We start from the raw sequence: 26,186 nt of genomic DNA on the forward strand, positions 1-26,186 counted from the left end.
CCAGATCCTTCCAGGGAACTCCGGACAATTTTGATTTTTTTTTTTGGTTCTGTTTTTAGGATTTTTACAACAGGCTTAAGATCTTTTATAGAGGCCTCCTTAAGGCAACCGTTGTCTTTTTTCTTTTTCTTAATAAGCAGTGAGAATATGACAAAGCTACAGGAGCAGTAAAGGATGAAGGGTGAGAAGCAGCAAATATCCGTGTTGAACGCCAACAAAACTTACTCCCGTGTGAATGTGACGCACCCAGTGATGTATCATCGACACTGCCTGGGCATGAGAGAATTCTAATTGCTAGAGGCCCGTGGTGCCATGGGTGGGGAGGTGACGTCCCTGTCCCCAAATCTAGCATGCTCTTCCCGTCCTCTTGTCTTCTTTTTATGCTCTTCACCCTTCACCCACCGCCTTGCCAGTCCTTGCAGGATCTTTCCTACCTGTTCTAGGCTCATTGAGCTCTTCCCTTCTCAATCCCCCAGCTAAGAGTTAGAGTTTCATCACTGGCCAATCACAGCGCTAAGCTGCTGGGACCCTTACAAACATTAACTTAGTAACCTAGCAACACAGCACAAAGCTCCGCACACAACCACCCTATTCAGGAGGTATTATTATTATTATTATTATTATTATTATTATTATTTTATGCCCCTTTCACTGATGAGCAGATTGAGGTAGAGAGAGTTTAAGTAACTTGTCTAAGATGACACAACTAGTGAGGGCCTCAGAGACCAGGTTCACATGCATCTTTTTTTTCTTTTTTTTTTTTCCCACACCCAAGGCATGGGATGCTCCCAGGCCAGGAATTGAATCTGAGCCACAGATGCCACAGACACTGCAGCTTTGGCAATGCCCGAACATTAATCCACTGTCCCAGTCCAGGGATTGAACCCTCCCCTCTGTAGGGACCTAAGCCACCGCAGTCAGATCCTTAACCCACTGAGTCACAGTGGGAACTCCAAGAGTTATGCTCTTCCCTGACCCAGTCTACTGAGTTTGGTGTTTCTTTGGCTGTATCTGCAGTCTATGGAAGTTCCCGGGGCCAGGAAAAAAGCTGGATCCTTCACCTGCTGCACCACAGTGGGAACTCCTTCACGTGCATCTTAACACCGACAGCATCTGCCATCAAATCTTGCAACTCTACAGCCCCTGCCCTTGACTTTCCCAGTCCACTATGGTGACTCGTGGGTTTAGTTTCTCTCTCCAAGGAGAACGCATCCATGAGGGCAGAGACCACATCCTTTTTGTCCTCTTTTTACTGGATCACACGCAGTGGCCTGCAAGTATTTGTGCTTAGGTATCTTCTAAAACAATTTAGAAAAACAGTATTTAGTATTAGTCCGCTCAGGATGCCACAACAAAATACCATAGACTGGGTGGCTTAAACAATAGAAATTTATTTTCTCATGCTTCTGGTGCCCAGAAGGGCCAGCATGGTCCTTTTCTAGGGAGAGCTCTCTTACTGGCCTGTAGATGAATCTTCACACGGCCTCTCCTGAGTGTCTGCTCTCAGAAATACAGAGAAAGAGAGATTTCTCTCTTCCTGTACTTTTCGTCTTTTTGTCTTTTTAGGGCCGCACCTGGGGCGTAATGAAGTTCCCAGGCTAGGGGTCGAATCGGAGCTACAGCTGCCAGTCCACCCCACAGCCACAGCAACAAGGGATCCGAGCTGCATCTGCAACCTACACAGAAGCATGCAGCAATGCTGGATCCTTAGCCCACTGAGCGAGGCCAGGGATCGAACCTACATCTTCATGGAACCTACATCTTCATGGATAATAGTCAGGTTCTTAACCTGCTGAGCCACAAGGGGAACTCCTCTCTTCCTTTTTTTTTTTTTTTTTTTTTTTTTTTTGTCTTTTTAGGGCCGCACCTGCGGCATATGGAGGTTCCCAAGCAGGGGTCCAAACCGAGCTGTAGCCACCGGCCTATGCCACAGCCACAGCAACTCAGGATCCGAGCCGAGTCTTCAACCTACACCACAGCTCATGGCAACACTAGATCCTTAACTCACAGAGTGAGGCCAGGGATTGAACCCGCGTCCTCATGGATGCTAGTCGGGTTTGTTAACCTCTGAGCCATGACGGGAACTCCCTCTCTTCCTATTCTTACAAGGGTACCTATTCCATCATATTGGCCCCACCCTCGTGACTCAGTTAACCCTAGTTTCTCCCAAAGGCCTATATTATCCAAATATTATCACATTGGTGGGGGAAGCGTTTCAACATCTGAATGAGGGTGGGGTGCAAACACTAAGTTATCTTCACTGGTCCATCACAACTGTAAATAGCTGCACAATCTATCATTTTATTTTTTTACTTTTTTATTTTTAGGGCTGCACCCAAGGCATATGGAAGTTCCCAGGCCAGCGATCAAATCAGAGCTGTAGCTGTGGGCCTACAGCACAGATCACAGCAATGCTGGATCCCTGACCCCCTAAGCAAGGCCAAGGACCCAATTCGCATCCTTATGGACACTAGTTGGATTCATTTCCGCTGAGCCACAATGGGAATTCCCAAAGTATATCGTTTTAATTGTATCTGTACATGTTGACTTTTTTTTTTTACATTTGAGAAGGATTGGTGTTAGTTTTTGTTTGTTTGTTTTTGCTCTTTAGGGCCACACCCACGGCACACAGAAGTTCCTAGGCTAGGGGTCGAATCAGAGCTGCAGCTGCCGGCCTAAATCACAGCCACAGAAAGATCCAAGCTGCATCTGCAACCTACGCCACAGCTTCATTGGATCCTAAGCCACTGAGCCAGGCCCAGGATCAAAGCCGCATCCTCATGGATACTAGTCAGGTTCTTAACCCACTGAGCCACAATGGGAACTCCTACAAATGTTGACTTTTTATAATAATTAAACCACTCTTTTCAACACATCCAATGTCACATAAACAGCAGAGCAATTTGAAAACCACCATCATTCATCTTTAAATCCCTTGAGACTCTTTCTCATTAGGTTAAAATTTTTCTACCATTTCTTTCCCTTTTTTCCAAAACAGTATTTCCATTCTAGTTCAACCTACTATGCCTTTATGTTCAAAAGTAGTTAATTATCTTTTCCTACGTCTCTGGAATACAGACTTTGCATATATACTGAAATTTCATTTTTTACGCTTTGCTCCAAGATTTAAAAAAAAAAAAAAGCCCTTCTGGATTGAGTTACTATCCTAATTATTACTCTAAGTAATAATTTGTAATCAGACAATATATATTATAAATTTTGACAAATTATTATTAAGCACAAGGTAACTGTCTTAGAAATCTTTAAGGAGATGTACTTGGGACAGAGAGATTTAAAGAAAGGAGCTTTCTCTGAAAAAACATTTCGATTTTCCCCCAGAGATGTTTACAGCTGGGCCCAAGCACCCTATCGAGATCTTGGCTCTGGTTAAGCAAGAGAAGGCCGACTCGGCAGGAATAAAGGAGAGTCAGGCCTGCAGCACTGTGGGTTCTCAGACAACTCGGCTTTAGGAAAGAGCTGATGTGCTGAAAAGTGACTCCCCCAAGACTCTGTGCCTCAGAACGCCTTGGAAAAATCTTCAAATTCTCTCCCAAACAAGCATTTCTGTTGGAAGGGCCCTGCCTTCCCTCAAACCATCAAATGTGGGAGTCGGAGAGGTCCTATAAGCCGCAAGATAAACCCAGCACCTCTACCAGGAATATCAGCATTCCTAGGGGGTTGTGACGTTCTCTGTCATCTGGAGAGTCAGATCTTAAAGTTTTGGGGGTTTGGGAGTTTCCGTCGTGGTGCAGTGGAAACGAATCCAACTAGGAACCATGAGGTTGCAGGATCGATCCCCGGCCTCACTCAGTGGGTTAAGGATCCGACATTGCCATGAGCTGTGGTGTAGGTCGCAGACTCGACTTGGATCCTGGGTTGCTGTGGCTGTGGCGTAGGCGGGCAACTGTAGCTCCAATTTGACTCTTAGCCTGGGAACCTCCATATGCTGCAAGCGTGGCCCTAAAAAGCAAAAAAATAAAAAAATAAAAAGTTTTGAGGGTTTGTTTTTTGTTGCTGTTATTGTTTTTCTTCTGGCCACACCCATGGCATGAAGAAGTTCAGGGGCCTGGGATCCGTCCCCAGCCACTGCAGCGACCCAAGCCATAGCAGTGGCAATGCCAGATCCTGAACCCACTGAGCCATCAGGAAACTCAAAGTTTTAAAGCAAGAATTTGCTTCCATTGAATACACGTGGTGAGAACATGAGTAGCCCATGCAGGGACAAGAAAGAGAGAGGGTGGATGGGCAGGCAGGCCATCAAGGCTCCCCCTACATGCCACCTCTGATGCTCCCGGTCGGCACTGGCTGCTCCAAAAGTCGAAGCCCTTACAAGCAGGCTTGTGCCTCCCTGAGCTCCAGACAAGATTCCTTTCAATTTACTTACCCCAAGTTGAAGTTCTCACGGGCTGGTAAATGCAGAGAGCTTATTTGCAAGCCAGGGTCATATCTGCCTAGCAACCCACCATGAAGACTAGAAGGACTCTAAACGTTGACAGAGAACATGCAGGCCAACTTTACACAAAGGAAACTTTTCTCATGCAAATGACCCTAAGCCAGAGGGCTAGAAAAGGGAGAGCAGTGGGAGAGCTCTCTGGAGCCAACGTATTTCCAGAGAAGAGGTCGGGGGACTTTCTATGGGCATCCTTATAGCCTCGTCCTCTGTAAAGGAAGGGCCCAGGGGCTCTGCTGCCACTTGGGTTGCGACAGACCCAACAGAAGAGGCGAAGAGGGGCGCTGAACCCTTCACTTAATTTCCTGATTTTTCTGGTTCTGTATTCCAGACTCCAAAGCTCCTTTTGTTCGTGCTTAGAACTAAACAGAGTTAGTTTTGTTTGGGGTGGGGTGTGTTGATTAGCATGGTAATGCAGTGTTTTCCCTCCTTTGCTTTCACTGGCCGAGAGAGAAAAAGCAGAGGTTTTTACAACTGGTTTCCCTAGGATTTAGGGAATGAGGTAAAGCCAGTCTCTAACCAGGGCGGGCAAAAGTCACCGCTTGGTGGCTGGCAAGACTGGACAGAGGTTGGGTTTCCAGACACCTCTCAGCTGTCCCAACACAGGTGGCCAGTGTCATCTTTGGATGAGCTCTCGTAGCAAAGGGGGCCTGTGTGGCTAAACCTTGGGAGAATCTGTCCCCTGCTCAGTGCCTCAACTTTTCTCATCTGTACAATGGGGGTGAAGGTCAATTGCAGAAGGTGTTGATAGGCTTAAAATTCAATCACACAAATGGCACCTAGTTAATACAGCCTTGGGAACAAAGCAGAAGTACAAATAAATTAATGGCAGGTGTAGTTAATACTAATACAAATAGCGATACCTTACTATTGTTATTATTATGACAGTTACAGCCCCCCCATCCCCCACCCAAACAGCTAGTCATTTCACTTGGTCAAATACTCAGATGTGACTTTCCCACTCATTCCCCCCTGGGGCTTTCTATACCGTTTGTCTAATTTTTAAAACCAAGAAGTTGAAGCACCAAGATCTTCATTCAGTTATAAAAATACAGGGGCCGCACCCCCCAGGTTCCCAAGCAGGGCTCAATACAGCATGTGCCGTGTCCCTTTAAATATGGATGGATTTCCACACTCAGTGTAGAGACAGGTCCTAATGCACTGCAAGATCCTAAACATCAAAGATAAATATCAGGAGTTCCCATCGTGGCACAGCGGAAACGAATCCAACTAGGAACCATGAGGTTGCAGGTTCGATCCCTGGCCTCGCTCAGAGGGTTAAGGATCCGGCATTGCTGTGAGCTGTGGTGTAGGTCACAGACACAGCTCGGATCTGGCGTTGCTGTGGCTCTGGCATAGGCTGGCAGGAACAGCTCTGATTAGACCCCCCCTAGCCTGGGAACCTCCATATGACCCAGGTGCGGCCCAAAAAAGACAAAAAGACCAAAGAAAAAAAAAAAAGATATCAAAGATTACATTTACAGTCATTCCTATTTTAGCATTAAGTGCTCTCATGCTGGTGGTTAAAATCAGTTTCTCAGTATCATTAGGGATGGATTCATCCCTCCAAGAACAGTTCAAAAAAGGATCATGGAGTTCCCGTCATGGCTCAGTGGCTATTGAATCCGTCTAGGAACCATGAGGTTGTGGGTTCGATTCCTGGCCTTGCTCAGTGGGTTAAGGATCCCGCGTTGCTGTGAGTTGTGGTGTGGGTGGCAGACACAGCTCGGATCCCGAGTTGCTGCGGCTGTGGTGTAGGCCAGCGGCTACAGCTTCGATTAGACCCCTAGCCAGGGAACCTCCATATGCCGCGGGTGCAGCCCCACAAAAGACAAAAAAAAAAAAAAAAAAGGATCATGTCCAGAGACCGCTGGAGTCAGCTACTGGACTTGCTAAGCCATAAACAGCAAGAACAATAAGAGCTAAAGCCTAGTGAAGGTTTACCTTATGGCAGGCAATGCGATCTCTACTTTACCGGCCTCACAAATTAAACCTTTCGATTCTGGGAATGTCAGGACTGTCCGCATTTGATAGATTTGGAAATTGACGCTCCAGGAAGTTAGGTCACTCGGGCAAGGTCCCCGGAGTTAATCAGTGGTCCAGGCTGTACAGTGCTGGTCGTTACCCAAGCACTTGGTGCCAACATACCTGCTCCCCTAACCCAGGCCAGCCTTAACAACACAGCATGGCATTTAACTCAGAGACTCTAGCGCAAACTCGTAAGAGAAATCAGGCAGCGACTGCAAAGGGATTTTTATTGATTCAGATCATCGTCCTGGTGACGACCCTCCGTGCCCGCACTCCCAAACCAGGCGTTCTTGAGTTTCTGATTTCAGAAGCACATTCTCCAAACCCCAATGAAGGGAGCAGCCGATGCCGAAGTCGGCAGGGGTTATGTGGAGAATGAGGCTTTTGCTTCAGAGCAGGTCTTAAACAGGCCCTGAGGGTGGGAGGTGGGCACCGGCAAGCTGAGTCTGCGCCCCCGAGGACTCCGAAATGCCTGGGACCCGACACACTGCTTGGTTCCCTTGACGAGCTCATAACTGAGTTGTCCCGTGCATCACCTGCTGAGTTCACGGTGACCTTGGGGTCCGGGACTACAGGACGAGGGGCATGTGCCCCCTCAACGTCCTGGTCCCTCTCGTGAAGGAGCGCCCCGCGAGTTAGGCAGCTGTGCACCTGTGTGGACTTCGCCTCCCGCCTGGCGGGCAGGAAGCGCGCGCGCGCCGGGCCGGGGATGCTGACTCAGCCCGGCCGCTCACACACATCCCTTTCGCGCAACGCGATGCTGTTGCTGTTGCAGCAAAGGGGGGAAGGCAAAGCACCCGTGGTAGCCGGGCGGCTCACTCGCTGGGGCCCACTGCGACACTCCCTCACCCCACCCCACCCCGCCAAGGGGAACAGCAGGGGTGCGCGAGTTGACGAAATCGGGGGAAGTGGGCGCTGGAGGAGGAACTCGGGGTCCGCGGCGCCGCGCGCGCAGCTCACACCCAAACTGGAAGGAACCTGTTCCGCCCGGGGCGGGCGCGGAGCGGCCGCAACGGCGAGCCCAAACCCTCTGGGCGCGGGCGCGATCGGGGCTAAGCCTGGGGTGCGCCCGGGCCTGCGAGAAGGGAGGCGGCTCCGGGGGACCCCGCTCGCCCGGCCAGAAGTGCCCGCGCCAGCACTCCCGGCTTACAGTGCAGCCGAGCGCCCGGCTTACAGTCCAGCCAGGCGCGCAGAGATGCGCGGAGCTGGAGAGGGCTGGGGGCGGCGTGCGCGGGCTCCCGGCGGCGAGGGCGGGAGCAGTCCCGGGAGACCCCGTGGCAGGCAGGTCTAGGACAGCGACGCAGTTACCTTCCGTGACCCTCAGCCCCGGCTCTGGGCGCGCGCGTGCCCGACACGGCCTCGTCCACGTGGGCCGGCGCGCGCACGCCAGGCCGGCCCCCTCGGCGGCGCTCCGCGCTCGCAGCACATGGTCGGCGGCGCGCCCCCGAGGCCGGCGGAGACCGGCTACAGCCGGTATAGGATAAGAGATAGGCAGCAACGCGGGGCCGGGGCGCGGGCAGCAGCACGCACGGCCGGGGCGCAGGCGGCTGGGGAGGGGGGCGGGGGGGCGCGGCCAGGGTGCCCCAGGAGCAGGAGCGGGTGGGGGCCCGGGGCCCGGGCGCGGTGGGCCGGGCGCCGGGTGCTCACCCACCCGAGCCAACTTGCCATAGGCTCGGGCCCACGCCCTAAGGGGTTAATCCTTTCTCATGTTCCCGAGCGGCTTATAAGGAGGGGGAGGCCAAGCCTCCGCCTTATTGGGAGCCTTTTGGGGTTTATTCTCTTCCCTTCTAACTTGGTGAGTTGGTTTTATGATTTTACATGTTTAAAAGTTTGATGGTGGGGTGTGGGTGTTTTTTTTTTTAATCTGTGTTGGGAGCTTTTTTTTTGAGGGGGGTCGTTGGAGGGAGGAGGAGGAAACCACTTAACAGCTTAACATTTTGGAGAGGTTATTCCTAATAATCTTCTCTCTGACAGTTGGGAATGGTCAGGGCCACCGGGATGACGCGCTGTAGCCAGTGTGGGCAGCCTGGAGTTGCATGTCGGTGGCCCCAGTACAGCTGGGGTCCGAAAACTACCTAAAGGCAGCTTTGGTCTCTGAGTGCCCCCGTCCCGGTTAGGGGCTCCGGGCCGTCGGGCGAGTCCCCGCCGCCGCGCTCGGCCCCCAGCATGGATTTTCCGCATGAAGTTGCCTGCGCGTCACAAGAGCGAAATGTCAGAGGTACCTTCCCCAGGCTCGCGCGCGCACGCAGGGCGGCCACGGCGGCAGCGCGAGGGAAAGTGGGGTTCCCGGTCTCCCCCTACCCGACAGACACACACCCGGGGCGGCCGACGGAAAGGCAGCGATTTCCCTGCAGAGAGCAGGTTGTCAACCTTGACCGTCAGTCAGAGCTGTCAGTGGCTGACGGCTGGTCCCGCTCAACTTCCAAGGTTCCGCGGCTGCGGACCACAGGAAAGCGCCCGTGTAGCGGAGCCGTTCTATAACCGGGGAGGATGGTTTTACCGAGGAAATGGGTTATTTCCTTCTTCTTTTTTTTTTTTTTTTTTTGTTTCCTTGCTTCTTAAAAAAAAAAAACCAAAAACCCACGACCTTCCCCCACCACCCCCATCAGACAGGTGATAGAAGTTTGTTAAGTGGCACGTTAAATGAATGTCACCAAACCAAGGGGCGCTAGTCTTAGGAAAAGCTCCCCGGAGCCAACTGGGGAAGAGCAATTACAACTTGTCAACCTGGAAGCTGGTTTTGTTTGCAGTTATAGACGTGCCAGCTCTTTCTTGAAGGAGACGGTTTCTACCCTGGGAATGAGATTTCTCAGTTATTATTTTTTCGCATCCTAGTCAATGGAGGGTCTGGTTTGCAAAAAAAAAAAAAAAAAAAATGACCAAGTGCTATGCAGAAATCGCTAAGTGCTGCATCTCCTCTTGTCCCAAGCACCAGTAGGTGGCATTTGGGGGGCCCATATGACATCCTGCCTGGTGAATATAGAAATACCTCTTCTCATAATTAAGGGAAGAGTGTCCAAGATAGAAAGTTACAGTATGTAAATAAACAACGCAGCCAAGTGGAAAAGCTCCTTCTGTCTTAATGAGTACCACTAACCCGGAGTTTTCCTCTGTGGTTTCCCAAAAAGGATGTTCCTCAGTGGAACTCCTGAGCAGGACACTTAAATTAGGGGCTCAGGTTTCAACATTAGGATCTTGTAAAAATGGGTGAAATGCCTCTATCGGATGATTCAAAGCTGCTGAGGGCCGCTATCCAGGTTAGGTTTTGGGGTTTTTTTTTTGTTTGTTTGCTTGTTTGTTTGTTTTTTGGAAAGAGAGAATTGAAATGAACTTCACCTAAATACAGACTGGTTTTGACAACTATGGCTGGAAACAGCTTGTCGGAAGCTGTTCTCCAGGCTACGCCTTTAAGAAGAATGGAGATTGGCAGTGCGTTGGCTGAGGCTTTGCTTACAGCCGCAGCCATCACCACTTCCATCCAAAGCCTGCATTTTGAACTTTGCTCTGAACTGACCCTAGAGTAACACTCGGATGGTCTCTAATAGCCCGATATTTTGCATTCTTCATGCCTCCAGGGCAAAGTTTTTCTCAACAAATCAAATCACAGTGAAATTCCCAGATTAGAGCAAATTTCCAAGCCTTGGCCGAATATTCATTTATTTAAGATTAGACAACCAAATGCTCATAGGAAATATTCCAAACTGCCCAGTGTATTGTCATTACGTTTCCTTTGGGAGACCATTAAGGTGAAGTCTGCCAGGAACCCCTGTTCAGAATCACAGCATTTTACCCTCAAGACCACGGAATTTCAACCCTGCATTTACAGAAGACGACATTGAGGAATTCAGTCATTTTCCCAAGATCATACAGCCAGTTAATGGCAACGAGAAATTCAACAAATAATGCATGAGGGCCTCATGAAGACAGACCTGTGGGCCTTTCGTCAAAGGCCTCACCATGAATTGAGAAAGATGAAAGGGTACCTTAGAGCAAGTCAGAGTTCAAAGGCTATCAGAGAAATGTAGATTTTTTAGGGCAGGAAGAGATTAACCCAGTCAGGTTCAATGCCCCTGCTCATCCCTTGGTGACACTGAAAGTCAAGGAGCAGAGTGATTCTTATGAGGTCACAGGGGCACCCAGCTTACTTCACTAGCCCTGTCCCCACACCGTAAACCAATATCCCTTCCCATGAGATAAATTCTCTTGCCTCCTAAAACCAAAAGATATTTCCATATTCTGGAATTCAGAGCCTTCTAAGCCATAGGCCTTAGTTGCCTGCTTTGTTTGCAGAGGCTGACGTTTGTTAAGTCAGCTGGCCTGCTGGATGAATGGAAAGTCCAGAGAAGGCTTTACTCTGCGAGCAGGGACTTCCTCAGTGGGTTCTGCCATGCTAGAGCCATGCGCTTCTTCAGGGGCGCCCCAAGACTCATCCTGTGTTCAGTGAACTTTCATTGAGCACGTACTATATGCCAAACACTCTCCCCAGCACTGGGTCTAGAAAGAGCGGCGGACTGCCCTGTGTACAAAGTGTTCTCAACCACAGGCTCTAGAAACCAGGTTATTCTATTATTATTCTGTACTGTGCTCTTCAAAGCTAAGCATCCTAGGGCACAGGATGCTTTAGGGTGATGAAGGCACAAACTTTGGAATACCAATGGATTGGGCGGGGTCATTTTTTCTTTATGATGTTCCCAGGAATAACAAAAAAGCTGTCCTCCCAAAACCAAAGAATGCAGGTGGAAGTTATATTTGCATCTAGCTTCGGGGGACCAGCATAGATGGAAAGCAAAGTTTAAAAAGGGGGGGGGGGAATTAAACACCCAGAAGGAGCTCAGAGAGTAAACAGAAGTAGAGTCATCAGCCAGCCACCACCTCCTAGCCAGCTGTCAGAGATCAGCTCTAACCAACGTCCAACCGCTTTACACCCACGTCTGCAGGACCCAGCTGGCATGTGCACTTGCCTCCTAGCTCCCAGTTCTCCTGGGGCCACCAGGTTTGGCCTGAGGAATCAGGTGATTGAGAACTCAGTGCCCAATACAAACATATCAGCTGCCAAAGCTGGGTGGAGCTTTAAGGATTCCCAAGGCCAGCCTCCCGCTTTGACTTGGGAGGCCCTCAGGTCCAGAGAGGTGCAGTGACTTTCTCCAGGTCACACAGCGATGTGGTGAAAGCGTTCTCACAGACCTTCTTACACACGGAGGTCAAGAGAGCATTTCTCAGCCCTTAGGTGGAGTTGATTGGAGGAGGCATTATGGAGTAGGGGGATTTGATGGAGCAGGGCCTCGCAGGTGCCTGCTGAAGCGGGGTCTTCAGCCTGCGGAATGGGCCTGGCTCCAGGCTAGGGGGTTGGAGACCAGAAGGCAGGGAGAAGTCCAAGTTGGCCTCGGCAGGCGAATCAAGTCCTAGAACTGGAAGAAATAAGGCTGCAGAGATCAGGGGGTGGTGGTGCAGAGGTTCAGTTAGAAGGACAGGAAAGTCGGGATTTTATCCTCAAGAAAGAGGAAAAGCCGCTGCAAAAGTCTGAGCAGAAAAATGTCATGATGATGCAGCCTTTCAAAAAGATGACTGGTACCCACATGCAGACCCTGTTAGGAGACCAGTAAAGGAGTCCTGGGCTTCGAAAGGCAAAGCTCAGAGGCTCCGCCTGATCTCGGGGGATGAGCTGGGCTGGCGAAGGCAGAGGACCTGAGCCGTGGGCTCACCAGCGCCCCTCTCCCTCCTGCCCTCCTAGCCCCCCTCCCTAGAGATGAACACAATTCTAAAGCCAGCACAGGCACCTACTCTTTTTTTTTTTTTTTTTTTTTCCTGGTCCATCTTGAGCCCAGGACAGTGGTCACTCCTTGGCCCCAGCTGCCTCATCTGCGGAGTGAAACTTCCAAAGTCTGATGAAGGAGGGGTCTTGTGAAAACCTCAGTTGCTGGAGGTTTAGATCAACTGCTTTCCCTGCTGGGAACACGAATGACAAACTGTTCTGTAGCTTTTAGCCTACATCCTGAGCCACTTAACTGCCCTTCCCACCTTTTTCCTCTGCTCCCAGGAATGACGCATTGACACACAGCAAAACGCACAGGCCTTTGCTGCAGGAGAGCATAAGCTTCTTAAAGCATCTTATGCCCTATTTTCTGCAACCAAATGTCTAACAGCAAGAGGGTAAAAAGTGAGTAGATAGTCCTCTCAACGTACTAGGCTCCTGTACCAAGGGTGCTGTCATATGAAACAATATGAAATTAGGTCAGATTTGCTGCTTTTTAAGATTCTTCGAGCCAATTCAGAATATTTGATCCGAATATGAGAAACTAACGAGTCTACTAAATTGATGAGGCTTTTGTCCATTGCCCTCCATCATCAGTAAAACCTGTCTTAGTACATGAACACGACACCTTACAGCTAGGATGCCCATGCCTCCTGAAAAATTCACCTGGATACAACCGTATAATTGTAGAGAATTCGTAAACTCAAGGTGGGTTGCCATTAAGAGCTCTGAGACCTTGGGCTCACTTATTATCATACACACTAATTTTCAGTTGGGCTAAAAACACAGATGACTGTTTCGAAGTGTATGTAACTGCTGAGATTTTTGAAAACGTCAATGTTTCTGTGCTAGAGCCCAGGGCAGAAGACTTGTGTTCAACGACCCTCCCTCTAGTGTCAATATAGTGTTTGCCATTAGTGTTCATAGGGCACAGGGCACAGGGCACAGGTCTGCTTGTTCTGACGTTTGTTGCAATTTGAATAGAAAAGCATAGCGAGGTCAGGGGTCACTTGGTTAAGTTCCCTGGCTGCCCAGACTCCGCAGATGGGTAGTGCTTTATTTGGTCACTGTATTCGAAAGTACTTGTCCTGTGCATAGAAATTTTTTTTTTTTTTTTTTTTTTTTTGGTTTTGCCCTCGGCATGCAGAAGTTCCTAGTCCAGGGATCGAACCCTCACCACAGCTGTAACCAGGGCCACAGCAGTGACGACACCAGCTCCTTAACCCACGGAGCCACCAGGGAACTCCAAAATTCCATTTCTAATATACCACAAGGTGCCCAACTTTGAGGAACGCACTCATGCTAAACTAACTCCCAGAAGAAAGAATTCCCTCATTTTGATTTGTAGTCACATTCTGGCCATGAAGACTCATCCACAGGGGACCCCAGATCATAGTCAGAATGCTGCTGAGTGGGAGCCAGGATGATCTGAATGGCCAGGGGCATCAAGCAGAGATGCTTAGGTCATCTCAACCACTTCTCCCCTGGAAGGTGCTAGGTGTTCTGGCAAGGCTGCCTCTCAGTCTCCTTTTTCCTTGGCTTCATTTCTGAACCACATTCTTTATGGTCAGTTCAGTCTTTCTTGTCTTCAGGTTCAAGCTCAGCATTGCTTGGTCCGGTGGCCATTCTTTGTTCTTTAAAATGCCTCTCAGTGTTCTGCTCAGATGCATTACGTTTGTTTAGTTTGTTTTTCCCATGTAACTGCCAGATCCTGGAAACATGACTCCCCCAAATCTTTAGGGGCTCCATATACGATGCAAAAACAGTTCATTAGGTAGATAGATGGACAGATAGACAGATACTATTATCTAAAGAGTTTCTACTAACTGCCCATGATTTAAATACTCATCAACCTAAGAAATGTGGGAAGTAGTTCTTAGCAGTTAACGTTTACTAAAGCGTATTAGAATTTTCCACCTTCAGGCCATTGCCGGTCTAATTTTTTTTTTTTTAACTTTTTCTTTCAGATTAAGAATGACCCAAAAGAAATCACAGCTTTGTTCCAGAGCCAATGTTTATACTCAAGTGCCTGATGGAGGATGGGGCTGGGTAGTTGCAGTTTCTTTTTTCTTCGTGGAAGTTTTCACCTACGGAATCATCAAGTCATTTGGTGTCTTCTTTAATGACTTAATGGACAGTTTTGATGAGTCGAATAGCAGGATTTCATGGATAATTTCAATTTGTGTGTTTGTCTTAACATTCACAGGTGAGTACCCCTTTCAGCTTAAACATTCCATAGGCATAGGCCTCTTCGAATTTGTCCACTAAGTAATGGAGCTCACGGGGTTTGTGATGTATTTGCTTATATGACCGTTGGTCCTTTCTAGCTTCAGTTTTTCAGGAGTTACAGATGGCAAACGGTAAGAGGCACTAAAGAAAAACAGTCTATTTGCCAGATGCCTGCTTACAGCGTGTTCAGCGCCGACTGGATGCACTCTCTTAGGATACTGTCGATTATTTTGAAGACAGCAGTAAACCCCAGTTCAGGGGAATGCAGTCATTTCCTAAAAAAGCAACATCAAAAGCCCTTGGCATACTGGGTCCTGGTCTCGTAAAAACACGCTTAGGAAACAGGTTGGAAACATGAAAATGTGGCTACACGAAGAAAAAGCTGGAATGTGTAATAAGATGTCATGGAAAATTATACATATTGTCCAAAGGGGATACTCTGAATTCCAAACAGCTGTTTCCCTAAAGGACGTTACTGGTTAATCACCCGGCCGTCCTCCCACACCCAACAGCATTAGATAAAACAGGGCAGTAGCCTAATTTTGGGGGGTCGCACCCCCAGCATATGGAAGGTCCCGGGCCAGGGGTCCAACCCCTGCCAAAGCAGTGACACAAGCCACTGCGGTGACAAGGCTGGCTCCTTAACCTGCTGAGCCACCAGGGGACTCCAGTAGCATACTGTATTGATTTTCACTTGGTCCCATATAGACCTAACTCGGTTCATCCGTCAGGGACCACACCAGGGTTTTCTGAGAAAACAAGACTATTGAGCTCACCTCAGACAGTTAACCGGGCTAAACTTAAACTTGCCTAACTTAACCCTAAAATCCTGTCATGGAACCATTAACTCTGAAGTTTCCTAAGTCCGTCTTTAAATGTAGTTAGTCTCCAGCCCTGTACCATCTTAAAGAGGCAGCTCTGTGGTTCTTTGCTACGGGGTGAAGTCAGAATCTCTCTTAGCAGTCCTGATACTGTCTCCTACAAGTGTCACGAAGAACTCTTAGTTCCAGTTAGAGTATTAGGATACTTAATTTCTTAACCTGACTTTCTCAGAAAGATACCTTACATGAATTAGAACCAAAATTTTACATATAGAAACCAAATGAAAAAGAAAAATCTGCAAGCTGAACTTTTAGCCCTTTTCTAACCAAAAGATAATGTAGTCAACAGGGAATTTCCAGTTATACTATGATATCAGAAGGTAATTCTTTTTTTTTTTTTTTTTTTTTTTGTCTTTCTGTCTTTTTAGGTCTGCACCTGCAACATATGGAGGTTCCCAGGCTAGGGGTCCAACCCACATAGCCACAACAACAGCCAGATCTGAGCCACATCTGTGACCTACATCACAGCTCACGGCAACCCCAGATCCCTAACCCACTGAGCAAGGTCAGGAATCGAACCCACAACCTCATGGTTCCTAGTCAGATGCATTAACCACTGAGCCATGATGGGAACTCTGAAGATAATTCTTCTAAATGCTATTATTTAGTTGTTAATGCTCTGGGCCAACCTACTGTCTAAAAATGATCCTAGTGATTTCATTATGCCCTATATTAGTATATTAATTTACATTCCACTAACATAAGAGATATGTATGGACCAGTCCCAATAAATTTAGTTAGGTTTTTTTTTTTGCTTTCTATCCAGCATGTATTATGTTCCTCCTTTCCCCAACTCTTGATGGCTCGCTTATCTCACTGTATTCGAGTCAATATCCGTGGTAGCCTAAGTAACAGATAACTAGGAAACTACTTTTCAGAATTAGATGCCCTAGGGGCTACAGAGCATAAGAGCTATGCCAATTGTAATTCATCAACCATTTAAATTATCTGTCCCATAACTGTCCTCCTTTTGGTATGCATAACAGAATTCACCATATTTTCATATCATTTTCAAAAAAAGTCTAATGGAACTAAGCTAGAATTTGACCCTACATGGAGACTTTTAAAAAAGAATCCAAAGCAGTGAGTGTAACGGAAAAAAAAAAAAGTGACTCATGCAATCATAGGAAAGCCCATTTTTATTACAGAAGAACAGAAATGTAATGCATATCCAATTTTCTAGGTGCTCATGGGAATTCAAAATCTTTCATCTAGGAATAGAGATACAAGTTGTATACTATTAATCTGGCTTTCTCTTTAAGGAGCCCCCAAAATATATTGTCCAGCTTGAACAAATACTAAAATAAGTCCTGCACTGACTTAGGGGACCATGGCATAAAATATATCATATATCTTACATATACAATGTATATTGTGCCTCCATGTTCAAGGCTTAAAAGATGGAATCTTAGGAAGTTCCTGCTGTAGGTTAATGATCTGGTTTGTCTCTGTGGAGACACCAGTTCGATTCCCAGCCTGGCGCAGTGGGTTAAGGATCTAGCATTGCTTGCCGCTGTAGTGTAGGTCACAGCTCTGGCTCAGATTCGATCGCTGGCCCAGGAACTTGCATATGCAAGCCAAAAAAAAAAAGAAGAAGAAGAAGATGAACTCTTAGGAAAGCTAATGCTTATGCCTCTGGAATTAAGATATCCTGTCATGCTCTTACTGCAGCTCCCCTCTCCACGGTCCTGAGCACCCGTTTTGGACACCGTCTGGTGGTGATGGCCGGAGGGCTGCTGGTTAGCACGGGAATGGTGACAGCTTCCTTTTCACAGAAAGTTTACCACATGTACCTTGCCATTGGCATCATCTCTGGTAAGTGCTTCTCCTGGGCTCACAAGTTCACCAGACACTTAGTTTTAAGAACAAGGGAGGGGGAGTTCCCGCTGTGGTGCAACGGGATTGGCTGCGTCTTGGGAGCGCTGGGATGCAAGTTCATCCCCTGCCCGGCACACTGGGTTAAGGATCTGGCGTTGGGAGTTGCCGCTGCGGCTCAGATCTGATCCCTGGCTGGGGAACTCTCAATGCCTTGGGGCAGCCAAAAAAAGAAAGGAGGAAAAAACGTGTATTTCTTTCTCTCTCTCGTTTTTCTTTAAAATCAGTAGTGCCCCAGATCATCCGTGGTTTTGAACTGGGCTGTACATGGACTTCAGCGGATGTGAGAACCTCTTCGCAAAGCCCAAGAATTTTTGTCTGATTTTTTAAAAAAATATTTACCAGGGAGAAAGACAACTTCTCTTCGAGTGATAGTTATCTTTTTCACAAAGATTTGAAGTCCTTTAGCCACGATTTCCCGAGCTGGGGTATAAGGATCCCCAGCTGTAGGGGAGGGTGCCAGGCACTGGACTTATTCTTAGGGGTCTGAGAACTTTTTTCTCTTTAAAAAGAGTCCATACATTCCATATTATATATAATTCTTTATATATAATATAGATATTTAGTTTAGATTTGCACACTTTAAAATTTTTCATGTATTTCTGCACACATCAAAACTCATTTATTTCCAAATAGAATTTTTTTCTCTTTTATTTAATGGCCGCACCCAGAGCATATGGCATATGCCAGGCTAGGAGTTGACTTGGAGCTGCAGCTGCCGGGCTGCAGCGCAGCTACAGCAACACCAGATCCCTGCCGCATCTGGGACCCATGCCTCAGCTTGTGGCAATGCTGGATCCTTAACCCGCTGAGTGAGGCATGGGATCGAACCCACATCCTCATAGAGACAATGTCAGGTGGTCAACCCACTGAGGCACAGCAGGAACTCCCAAATAGAAGTCTTATATAAAAACCATATTCGATAAGAGTGCTGTCCACTTTGAATTATGTAAATGGGGGGTGGTTGCAGAAAACTAGAGGAAAAAAACCAGGGAACAGGATTTTTGGGTTTTTTAACCCTAGCTTCCCAAAACAGCTGTTGCAGTTTTTCCAGACCTCTGAGGAAACCTGTTTTTCTTTGCTACAGAATGAATGACTGGGCTGCCAGAACTTACGATGTTTAAAATAAAGACCCAAATCCCAGATCTTTGCATCCTTCCAGCCTCAGCCAGGTTGTGGTTCTCACTACTGCCTTTGACTTTCCACCACAGGTCTGGGATACTGCTTTAGTTTTCTCCCAACTGTCACCATACTGTCACAGTACTTTGACAAAAGACGCTCCGTGGTCACAGCTGTTGCTTCTACGGGAGAATGTTTCGCTATGTTTGCTTTTGCACCCGGTAAGTGGACCGCCGTAGTCTAGTCTACGTGGTAACGTGGACGTGTTCTGGCTCCGCTAACTTTTGCCAACGTTGGCTAATAGATAGAGGGCTTCGATTGCATGCAGAAGGAAGGGTTCATTGTTTTCTCCTCTCCAGCACATTTTTAGGATCTCTGCTCCCTCATCCCCCTTCTAGGAATTCTAACGTTTTAATACTTGTCCACGTTTACAAAAATAGGACAATATATGGCACATATTCAACAGTAAGGCTTGATACATCCATCCCAAAATATGTGATTTAATGATTTGGCATTGTTCATACTATCCTATTTTTCTTCTTGGTCAAAAAAGCCATTTTCAACATAGATTTTTTTTTTTTTTTTTTGGCCCAGCCCACTCATCCCTGGCCATGGATGGAACCTGCGCCACAGCAGTGAGCCACAGCAGGGACTGGAGCCACAGCAGTGACACCAGCTCCTTAACCCACTGAGCCCCCAGGAAACTCCAATACAGAGTTAAATTGTGATAACAGGAGGTTAAGGACCTGACATTGTCTTTGTGGTCTCACTCAACGCATTAAGGACCTGGCGTTGCTGTGGCTGTGGCACAGGCCTCAGCTGCAGCTCTGGTTTGAGCCCTGACCCAGGAACTTCCATATGCCACAGGTGCAGCCATAAAAAGAAAAAAGAAACATAGGAAAATCAGAGCAACTACTGCCAGAGGAGGGAAATACCCAGGCCTGAAATATTTTGCAATTCTGAGTTTTCGGTATTAACGAGGGAAAAAGAGACATGAGCAAGACGTGCTTGAGAAATAAAGGGCGCCCCTCCAGCCCCAGACTATGGGGTGGTCTTGCTTCAGCTTATCTTCTCAGTAACCACGTTACCAGATCTCTGATACCTGACTGTCAGCTCTCAACAAATGAGAATCTAGTGAAATGAAATTCTCATGACCAGCATCAGTCAGCCTTTCTGGGACGATGAAGAAGATACTTTAAGATGTTGCGGGGCCTGCCTTATCCTACTGTCACTATGGAGCTCGAAGCTCCCCGTGTCGTCCCCCGACCGCCACCCCCACCCCACCCCCCGTGCCAGGGTTCAGCCCTCCGCTCCATGCTGCCTCTGGGCTGGCGGGAAGGAGGAAGATTCCACAAAAGTAGAAAGCGGAGAACTGCATCCGTACAGTTACTGCCCAGTACGGTACTGTAGCCACACAAAAACCGTATTAATTCCCGGACCATCACATGAGCTTTTAGATTCTTGGTTTATTTTCTCCTTCATGTGTTACTACTGGGGACTGAAGGAGTGGCTATGGAATGAGCTCACTCAGAGGGTGGAAATTCTATTTTAAAAGACCAGAGAGTAAATATTTTAGGCTTTACTGACAATCCCTGTCAGATCCACTCATCTCTACGGTGGCAGCGCAGAAGCAGCCATAGACTGTGTTTAAGAACGAGCCGGGGAGTTCCCTGGTGGTTCAGTGGGCTAAGGACTTGGCACTATCAGTGCTGTGGCTCGGGTCACTGCTGTTGGCATGGGTTCAATCCCTTTGGTATGCCATGGGTGGAGCCAAAAAAAAGGGGGGGGAATGATCTGGACTGTGGATTTATTTTACTTCTTTGTATCTCTGCCTGGTGGAAGGCACCTCCAAACCTCTTTGGGGGACCTGGGCTGAAAACTTTTGTTCCATTTCCTCCTCATCCTTATGCACCTTTCTCTTTCTGGGGTCATAAAAGCCCCCACACCTAGAAGAGAGGATCGTGCCTCCTGACTGCACTCCCACGGCTGAGTAGTTTTTGTTTAATTATTTCCCAGTCTGAGTCCCAATTGCTTCCTGCTCTTTCCTCCTGGGGGTCTCGCGTCCGTTTCTGACCTTCGGTTTTATTTCCCCTCCGCACCTGCCTCTCGAAGCCATCACGGCCCTGAAGGAGACCATCGGCTGGAGGTACAGCCTCCTCTTCGTGGGCCTCCTGCAGTTAAACATCATCGTCTGCGGCGCGATGCTGAGACCCATCGTCATCAGCGGGCCGGGGACGCCCAAAGCCACCACCCACGAAAATCGGAGAGAAGTGCAATACATGCTTGAGAACGAGAAAACGCGCACCTCCATCGATTCCATTGACTCAGGAGTAGAACTCACTACCTCACCTAGAAACGTGCCTAGCCACCCGGGCGTGGAGCCGGAGCCCAAGGCCGACCTGCAGCAGATCCTGGGCAAGCCCAGCTCCAAGCAGAGCGACCAGAAGCCCCCGCTGCTGGACTTCTCCGTCTTGAGAGAGAAGAGTTTTATCTGTTATGCATTCTTCGGTCTCTTTGTCACCCTGGGATTCTTTGCACCATCCTTGTACATCATCCCCTTGGGCCTCAGCCTGGGCATCGACCAGGACCGCTCGGCTTTTTTATTATCCACGATGGCCATCGCTGAGGTGTTTGGGAGGATTGGCGCCGGCTTGGTCCTGAACAGAGAGCCCATCCGTAAGATCTACATCGAACTCGTCTGCGTCATCTTATTGACGGTGTCTCTGTTTGCCTTTACTTTTGCGACGGACTTCTGGGGTCTCATGTCCTGTAGCATATTTTTTGGTGCTATGGTTGGGACGGTCGGGGGAACCCACATTCCGCTGCTCGCCGAAGATGACGTCGTGGGAATTGAGAAGATGTCCTCAGCAGCCGGGGTCTACGTCTTCTTCCAGAGCGTGGCGGGACTGGCTGGACCACCCCTGGCAGGTAAAACCCGTGTCTATCACCCTTGTTTTTTTCCTTTTCCATCCTAGTTCATTACACAGGATTGAGTATCATTCCCTGTGCTCTACATTAGGGCCTCGTTTAATCCATCCTAGATATACTAGTTTGCACCTGCTAGTCCCCAACTCCCGGTCCATCCCACTCCTTCCCCTTCCCCCTTGGCAGCCACAAGTCTGTTCTCTATGTCTGTGAATCTGTTTCTGTTTTGTAGGTAAGTTCATTTGGGTCATAGTTTAAATTCCATGGAGAAGGGGTACCATCCTTTTAACTGTGCTAGTTCCCTGTTTGAGTCTAATTTTTATTTTTTTCTTAAATTTTTTAAAAATTTTTTATTTCTTTTCCTTTTTGGCCGTCCTATGGAGGTCCCCGGGGCAGGGATCTGATCTGAGCCGGATCCATAACCCACTGTGCCAGGCCGGGGATTGAACCTGCCTCCCAGCCCTCCCTAGATGCCGCCGATCCGGTTTCACCACAACAGGAACTCCAGAGTCTTATTTTTGACAAAGCTCTTGGGTTTGTACTTCAGAGACTGTTAGAGGTGTCAGGATAGAGGTCACCTGAGCCACCTCTCCTGACTTAAATGAAGACGAGGGAAGTGAAGGCCAGAGAATGTGAGCCAGCCGTCCTACGGGAAATCAGTGACCAGGCCGGGGTCAGAACCGCTGGCAGCCCAAGCCGCCCGAGCTTCTTCCACCAGTTTGCTTTGTAAAATGCTAGATGGGAACGAGGTTTTATGACCTCATGACCCTCTGACTCTTGCAGTAACAGAACCAAGGGGCTTCTGTAAGCTACCTTCCCTTCTGGAGAAGGGTTAGAGTTACTGTGATTAGAAATCTTACCCCATTTAAAAAAAAATTTTTTTTTAATTAAAAAAAGTTTTTTTTCTTTTTTGCCACCCCTCGGCATTTGGGAACAGGGATTAGATTAGAGCCACAGTTGTGACCTCCTCCGCAGCTGTGGCAACGCTGGATCCTCCTTTAACCCACTGTGCCTGGTGGGGATTGAACCTGCCTGCATCCCAGGCTCCGCAGGTACTGCTGATCTCGTTGTGCCACAGCGGGAACTCCTTACCCCATGTTAAAAGATACCTGAAGGGAACTGGAGTGAAAATAATGGAGCTCTTCCCTCTCTTAAGAATGTCACCTTTTCTTTTCCTTCTTCTTTTTTTTCCCTTTTTTGGCCCCGCCCACAGCAGGCGGAAGTTCCTGGGCGAGGGACCGAACCTGCAGCACAGCAGGGACACCACCAGATCCTTAATCCTCTGAGCCGCCAGGGAAGGCCAAGAATGTCACCTTTTCAAAAAACCATCATGATCTAACTGGTCCCATGTTTGTTTTTATTTTGTCTTTTTTTTTGCCTTTTTGTAGGGCCGCTCCCGCGGCATATGGAGCTTCCCAGGCTAGGGGTCTAATCGGAGCTGTAGCTGCCAGTCTACACCACAGCCACAGCAATGAGGGATCTGAGCCACGTCTGTGACCCACACCACAGCTCATGGCAACGCCAGATCCTTAACCCACTGAGCAAAGTCAGGGATCAAGCCCGCAACCTCATGGTTCCTAGTCGGATGCGTTAACCACTGAGCCACAACGGGAACTCTGGGTCCCATGTTTTAGATTCTCAGGACAGATGAGTCCATGCAGAATACGTGGGTGACATAATTTTCTCAGGCACTGAGTATGTTGTAGGTTTGTCTTCTCTCCCACCTGGAAAAGACTCCTACCTTCCACACCCTTTGTTATCTTTTAAAAAAAATAATAATAAGATAAACAGAGAAGGCACAGAACCCAGAAGGCGCCTGAGTTTGAGGGGAGCCTGGGGAGAGAGGGCTTGTGTCGGAGATGCTAACAGGTGCGGCTGCTTCCTTCCAGGTCTGCTCGTGGACCAGAGCAAGATCTACAGCCGCGCCTTCTACTCCTGCGCGGCGGGGATGTTCCTGGCCGCCCTGTGCCTGGCGCTTGTGAGACCCTGTAAGAGGGGGCTGTGCCAGCGGCCCCGCGCCCACGAGGGGACGGCGGAGACTCATCGCGGGAAAGCTTTACAAGACATCCCCGAAGACTTTCTGGAAATGGACCTGGGGAAGCACGAGCATAAAGGTCATCTGAAAACGGAGCCAGTATGACCCGCTGGCTGGCGTACACATCAGCCGCCCCCGGCGGGGGCGCGGGAGGGGAGGGGGACCGGGGACCTGGCGGTGGAGGCTGACCACTCTACCCGCTTTCCAAACTACACTTTCAAGGGAATGTATACGCGAACACCACTACCAACATCCTTTTTTTTTTTTTTCCTTTTAGGTTTTCCTTTTTCGCTTGTTTTTTTTTTTTTTTTTTAAGCCAAAACAAAAATAACCCAAGAAGCCTTTGGGTATATCCGCCTGGCTGTATTCAGTAGCAATACCCAGATACACAGAAGGACTCTGATTCACGTTCCGGTTTTCACATAGTGACATGAATTGGCAAAGTGGTTTTCAGAGCTCTCGCATGTGATAAACTATCTTAGCAAAATCTGGCCCAGCCCGTGGACATGAGATTGGCCATTCAAAAATAATAATAATAATAATAATCATTTTTAAAATTCCTGTTTTCAGAAATCTGAACAAATTGTTTAAAAGCCTTTGAAAAATATTGAGGTTTCCATGAACAAATTAGGGCCTCTGCATTTTCCAAAGAGTCCATGGAATTGAAGCCCCGTGTAAGACCAAGCATTTGGCTAATTAACAGAAATTTTTAAAAATACATAACTTGAACTTCATCAATGTGGAAGTTACCACTTCCTTCTATGGCCAGTCATTACCAGAAGTATTTCCATACAGAATATACGGCATGGCATTCAAAAACGTGTTTCCTGTTGCTTTTAATTATGCAGAAATATGTGATTGTAGTGTCTTTAATTTAAACCACTATTTATTATTAAGTTATTCTAAGATGATTAAAGTAATCGAAAGCAAGAAAATCTGAGACAGACGCAGAATTTTTACCTCCTTTCTGCCGTCCTTTCAATGCCTCAACGAATACTTCTTAACTTGTAACGTCACTCTCATAAAAGGCCAAGTTGTAAGGATTCTTCAGTTTGATTAAAGGCAACGCGTGAGATTCAAAGGGGGGAGAACAATGAGGAGCAAATCGCCTTAGCTTTTTTTAAATGATTTGTTTTATCACCTAAGAATACTTGAGGATCTTCTTTGATCAGAATTACATTTCATTGAATTGTTGGCGCATTTCTGATTTTTTTTTAAATCTGTTGAAGCATTTCTGTATTTCACAGAGAGTGGGAGAGACATGTATTTTACCATCACGATTACATCGTATATAAACTTTGATTGTGCTACGTTGCCAGAGGTATCAGGTTAACTGGTCACTGTTTTGGGTTTTTTTGTTTTTTTGTTTTTTTTCAGAGTTACACTACATGTAGAGTATTTCTCATGTGCGCATTTTTCTGTAGAAGGGCAAGTGTGAGGCTCACAGGTGGGCTACGTACTCATACGTCCTGAATCTCACTCTACATACAGGTGATGGATGGGTCCGTACCACTGCTCCATCTTTATTCATCATTTTACTGTTCATTTATGACAACTCAGGGGGAACAAACATATATAACAAGCCTAGTTTGGTTACAGGTACACACAAGCTTGAATATTTCTCTGCACTGAAATGAAAGTGGCATAGTTCATCACCCCTTGCTACATTTTGTATCGCATTTGATCAGCCATAGAAATAGGACAATCTGTAAAGCTTTCGGGAGGGCGGAGGGAGGTAATGACAAAGTGTCCGTCAAACAGACACACCGAAAACGAGGTGGATGTAGCACATCTCTGTCACTGCCAGAGAAGGACTTGGAGCTTGTGGCACTTTTGTAGACTTCATGACTTCAGCACTTTACAACATTTTTTACTATGAATGTTCAATACCGTTTAATATTTATAACTGGTCTCTGAGCGATCTGCTCAACGTCCATTCTGTTAGATGCATGAAAAAGATATGTATGCCAATTTCAGTATGTCAGTAATCGAGGTTTTAAATGTTTGGAAGAAAATGAAAACAGGATTGCTGATTTGTTCTGTATTCTGTGACATTCTGGTACTTCTAGATTTGCAATAAATGTATGGCTTTTTTATTTAAAGGCAATGCATTTTTTTGTCGACTCCTCAGCATTCACAGTTGGCCCCAGATAAAGTTATAAAACTCAAGGAAGATGCATTTCAAATAACGTTTTTAAAAACCTTTCTGCAAAATCTCTCTCTTTTTTTGCGGGGGCCGTACCCGCAGCACACGGAAGCTCCCAGGCTAGGGGTCGATTTGGAGCTACAGCTGCCAGCCTACACCACAGCCACAGCAACAGTGGGATCTGAGCCACATCTACAACCTACACTGCAGCTCACAGCAACACCGGATCCTTAATACACCGAGCGAAGCCAGGGATCAAGCCCACATTCGCATGAATACTATTTGGGTTCGTTATCCCTGAGCCACAATGGAAACTCCCTCTGCAAAATCTTTTAACTGTACTAGAGACCAATTTCCAAGACGTGTTGTTGAATGTCATTAGTTTGTAAATGAAAAACAAATGAACACATGAGATCCTGGTTGCCACAGAGTAATAGCTAAGCCTATTGAAAGTAATACGTGAAGGAGTTCCCTGGTGGTGCAGTGGGTTAAGGGTCTGTGGTTGTCACTGATGTGGCTCGGCTTGCTGCCGTGGTACAAGTTCAGTCCTTGGCCTGGGGAACTTTCATATTGTGCAGGCACAGCCAAAAAAATAAAATAAAATAAAATAAAAAGTAATAAATGAAAATAGTTAAGATTAACCTTATGTGGTTATAGAGTAGTCCTAAGAACTGGTGTAACCTCTAAGCAAACAGCATGGACTCTCCACGCCAGGCCCCTGCAAACTTTTTCCGAAAAGGTCCAGA

At 47.5% G+C, this 26,186-nt stretch overlaps 2 protein-coding genes across 11 annotated transcripts in view; one reads left to right on the top strand and one right to left on the bottom strand.

The window, feature by feature from the left end:
• ARSG (arylsulfatase G) overlaps window positions 1-26,186 on the bottom strand; it is a 130,915-nt gene that overhangs the window by 97,992 nt on the left and 6,737 nt on the right. The gene's annotated exons all lie outside the window — the stretch shown is intronic.
• SLC16A6 (solute carrier family 16 member 6) lies at window positions 7,911-25,396 on the top strand. 2 transcript variants are annotated; one of them, XM_013989910.2, is made up of 6 exons: window positions 7,911-8,273; window positions 14,198-14,436; window positions 17,012-17,155; window positions 18,427-18,555; window positions 20,447-21,262; window positions 23,149-25,396. In XM_013989910.2, exons 2-6 carry the CDS (start codon window positions 14,205-14,207, stop codon window positions 23,397-23,399), a joined length of 1,572 nt encoding a protein of 523 aa, XP_013845364.2. In that variant the 5' UTR covers window positions 7,911-8,273; window positions 14,198-14,204; the 3' UTR covers window positions 23,400-25,396. The 2 variants fall into 2 exon arrangements, with proteins under 2 accessions (XP_013845364.2, XP_020922379.1); XM_021066720.1 differs by lacking the exon at window positions 7,911-8,273 and adding an exon at window positions 8,330-8,696.

This window comes from Sus scrofa, chromosome 12 (assembly GCF_000003025.6).
Source record: "Sus scrofa isolate TJ Tabasco breed Duroc chromosome 12, Sscrofa11.1, whole genome shotgun sequence".
NCBI classification, from domain to species: Eukaryota; Metazoa; Chordata; class Mammalia; order Artiodactyla; family Suidae; genus Sus; species Sus scrofa.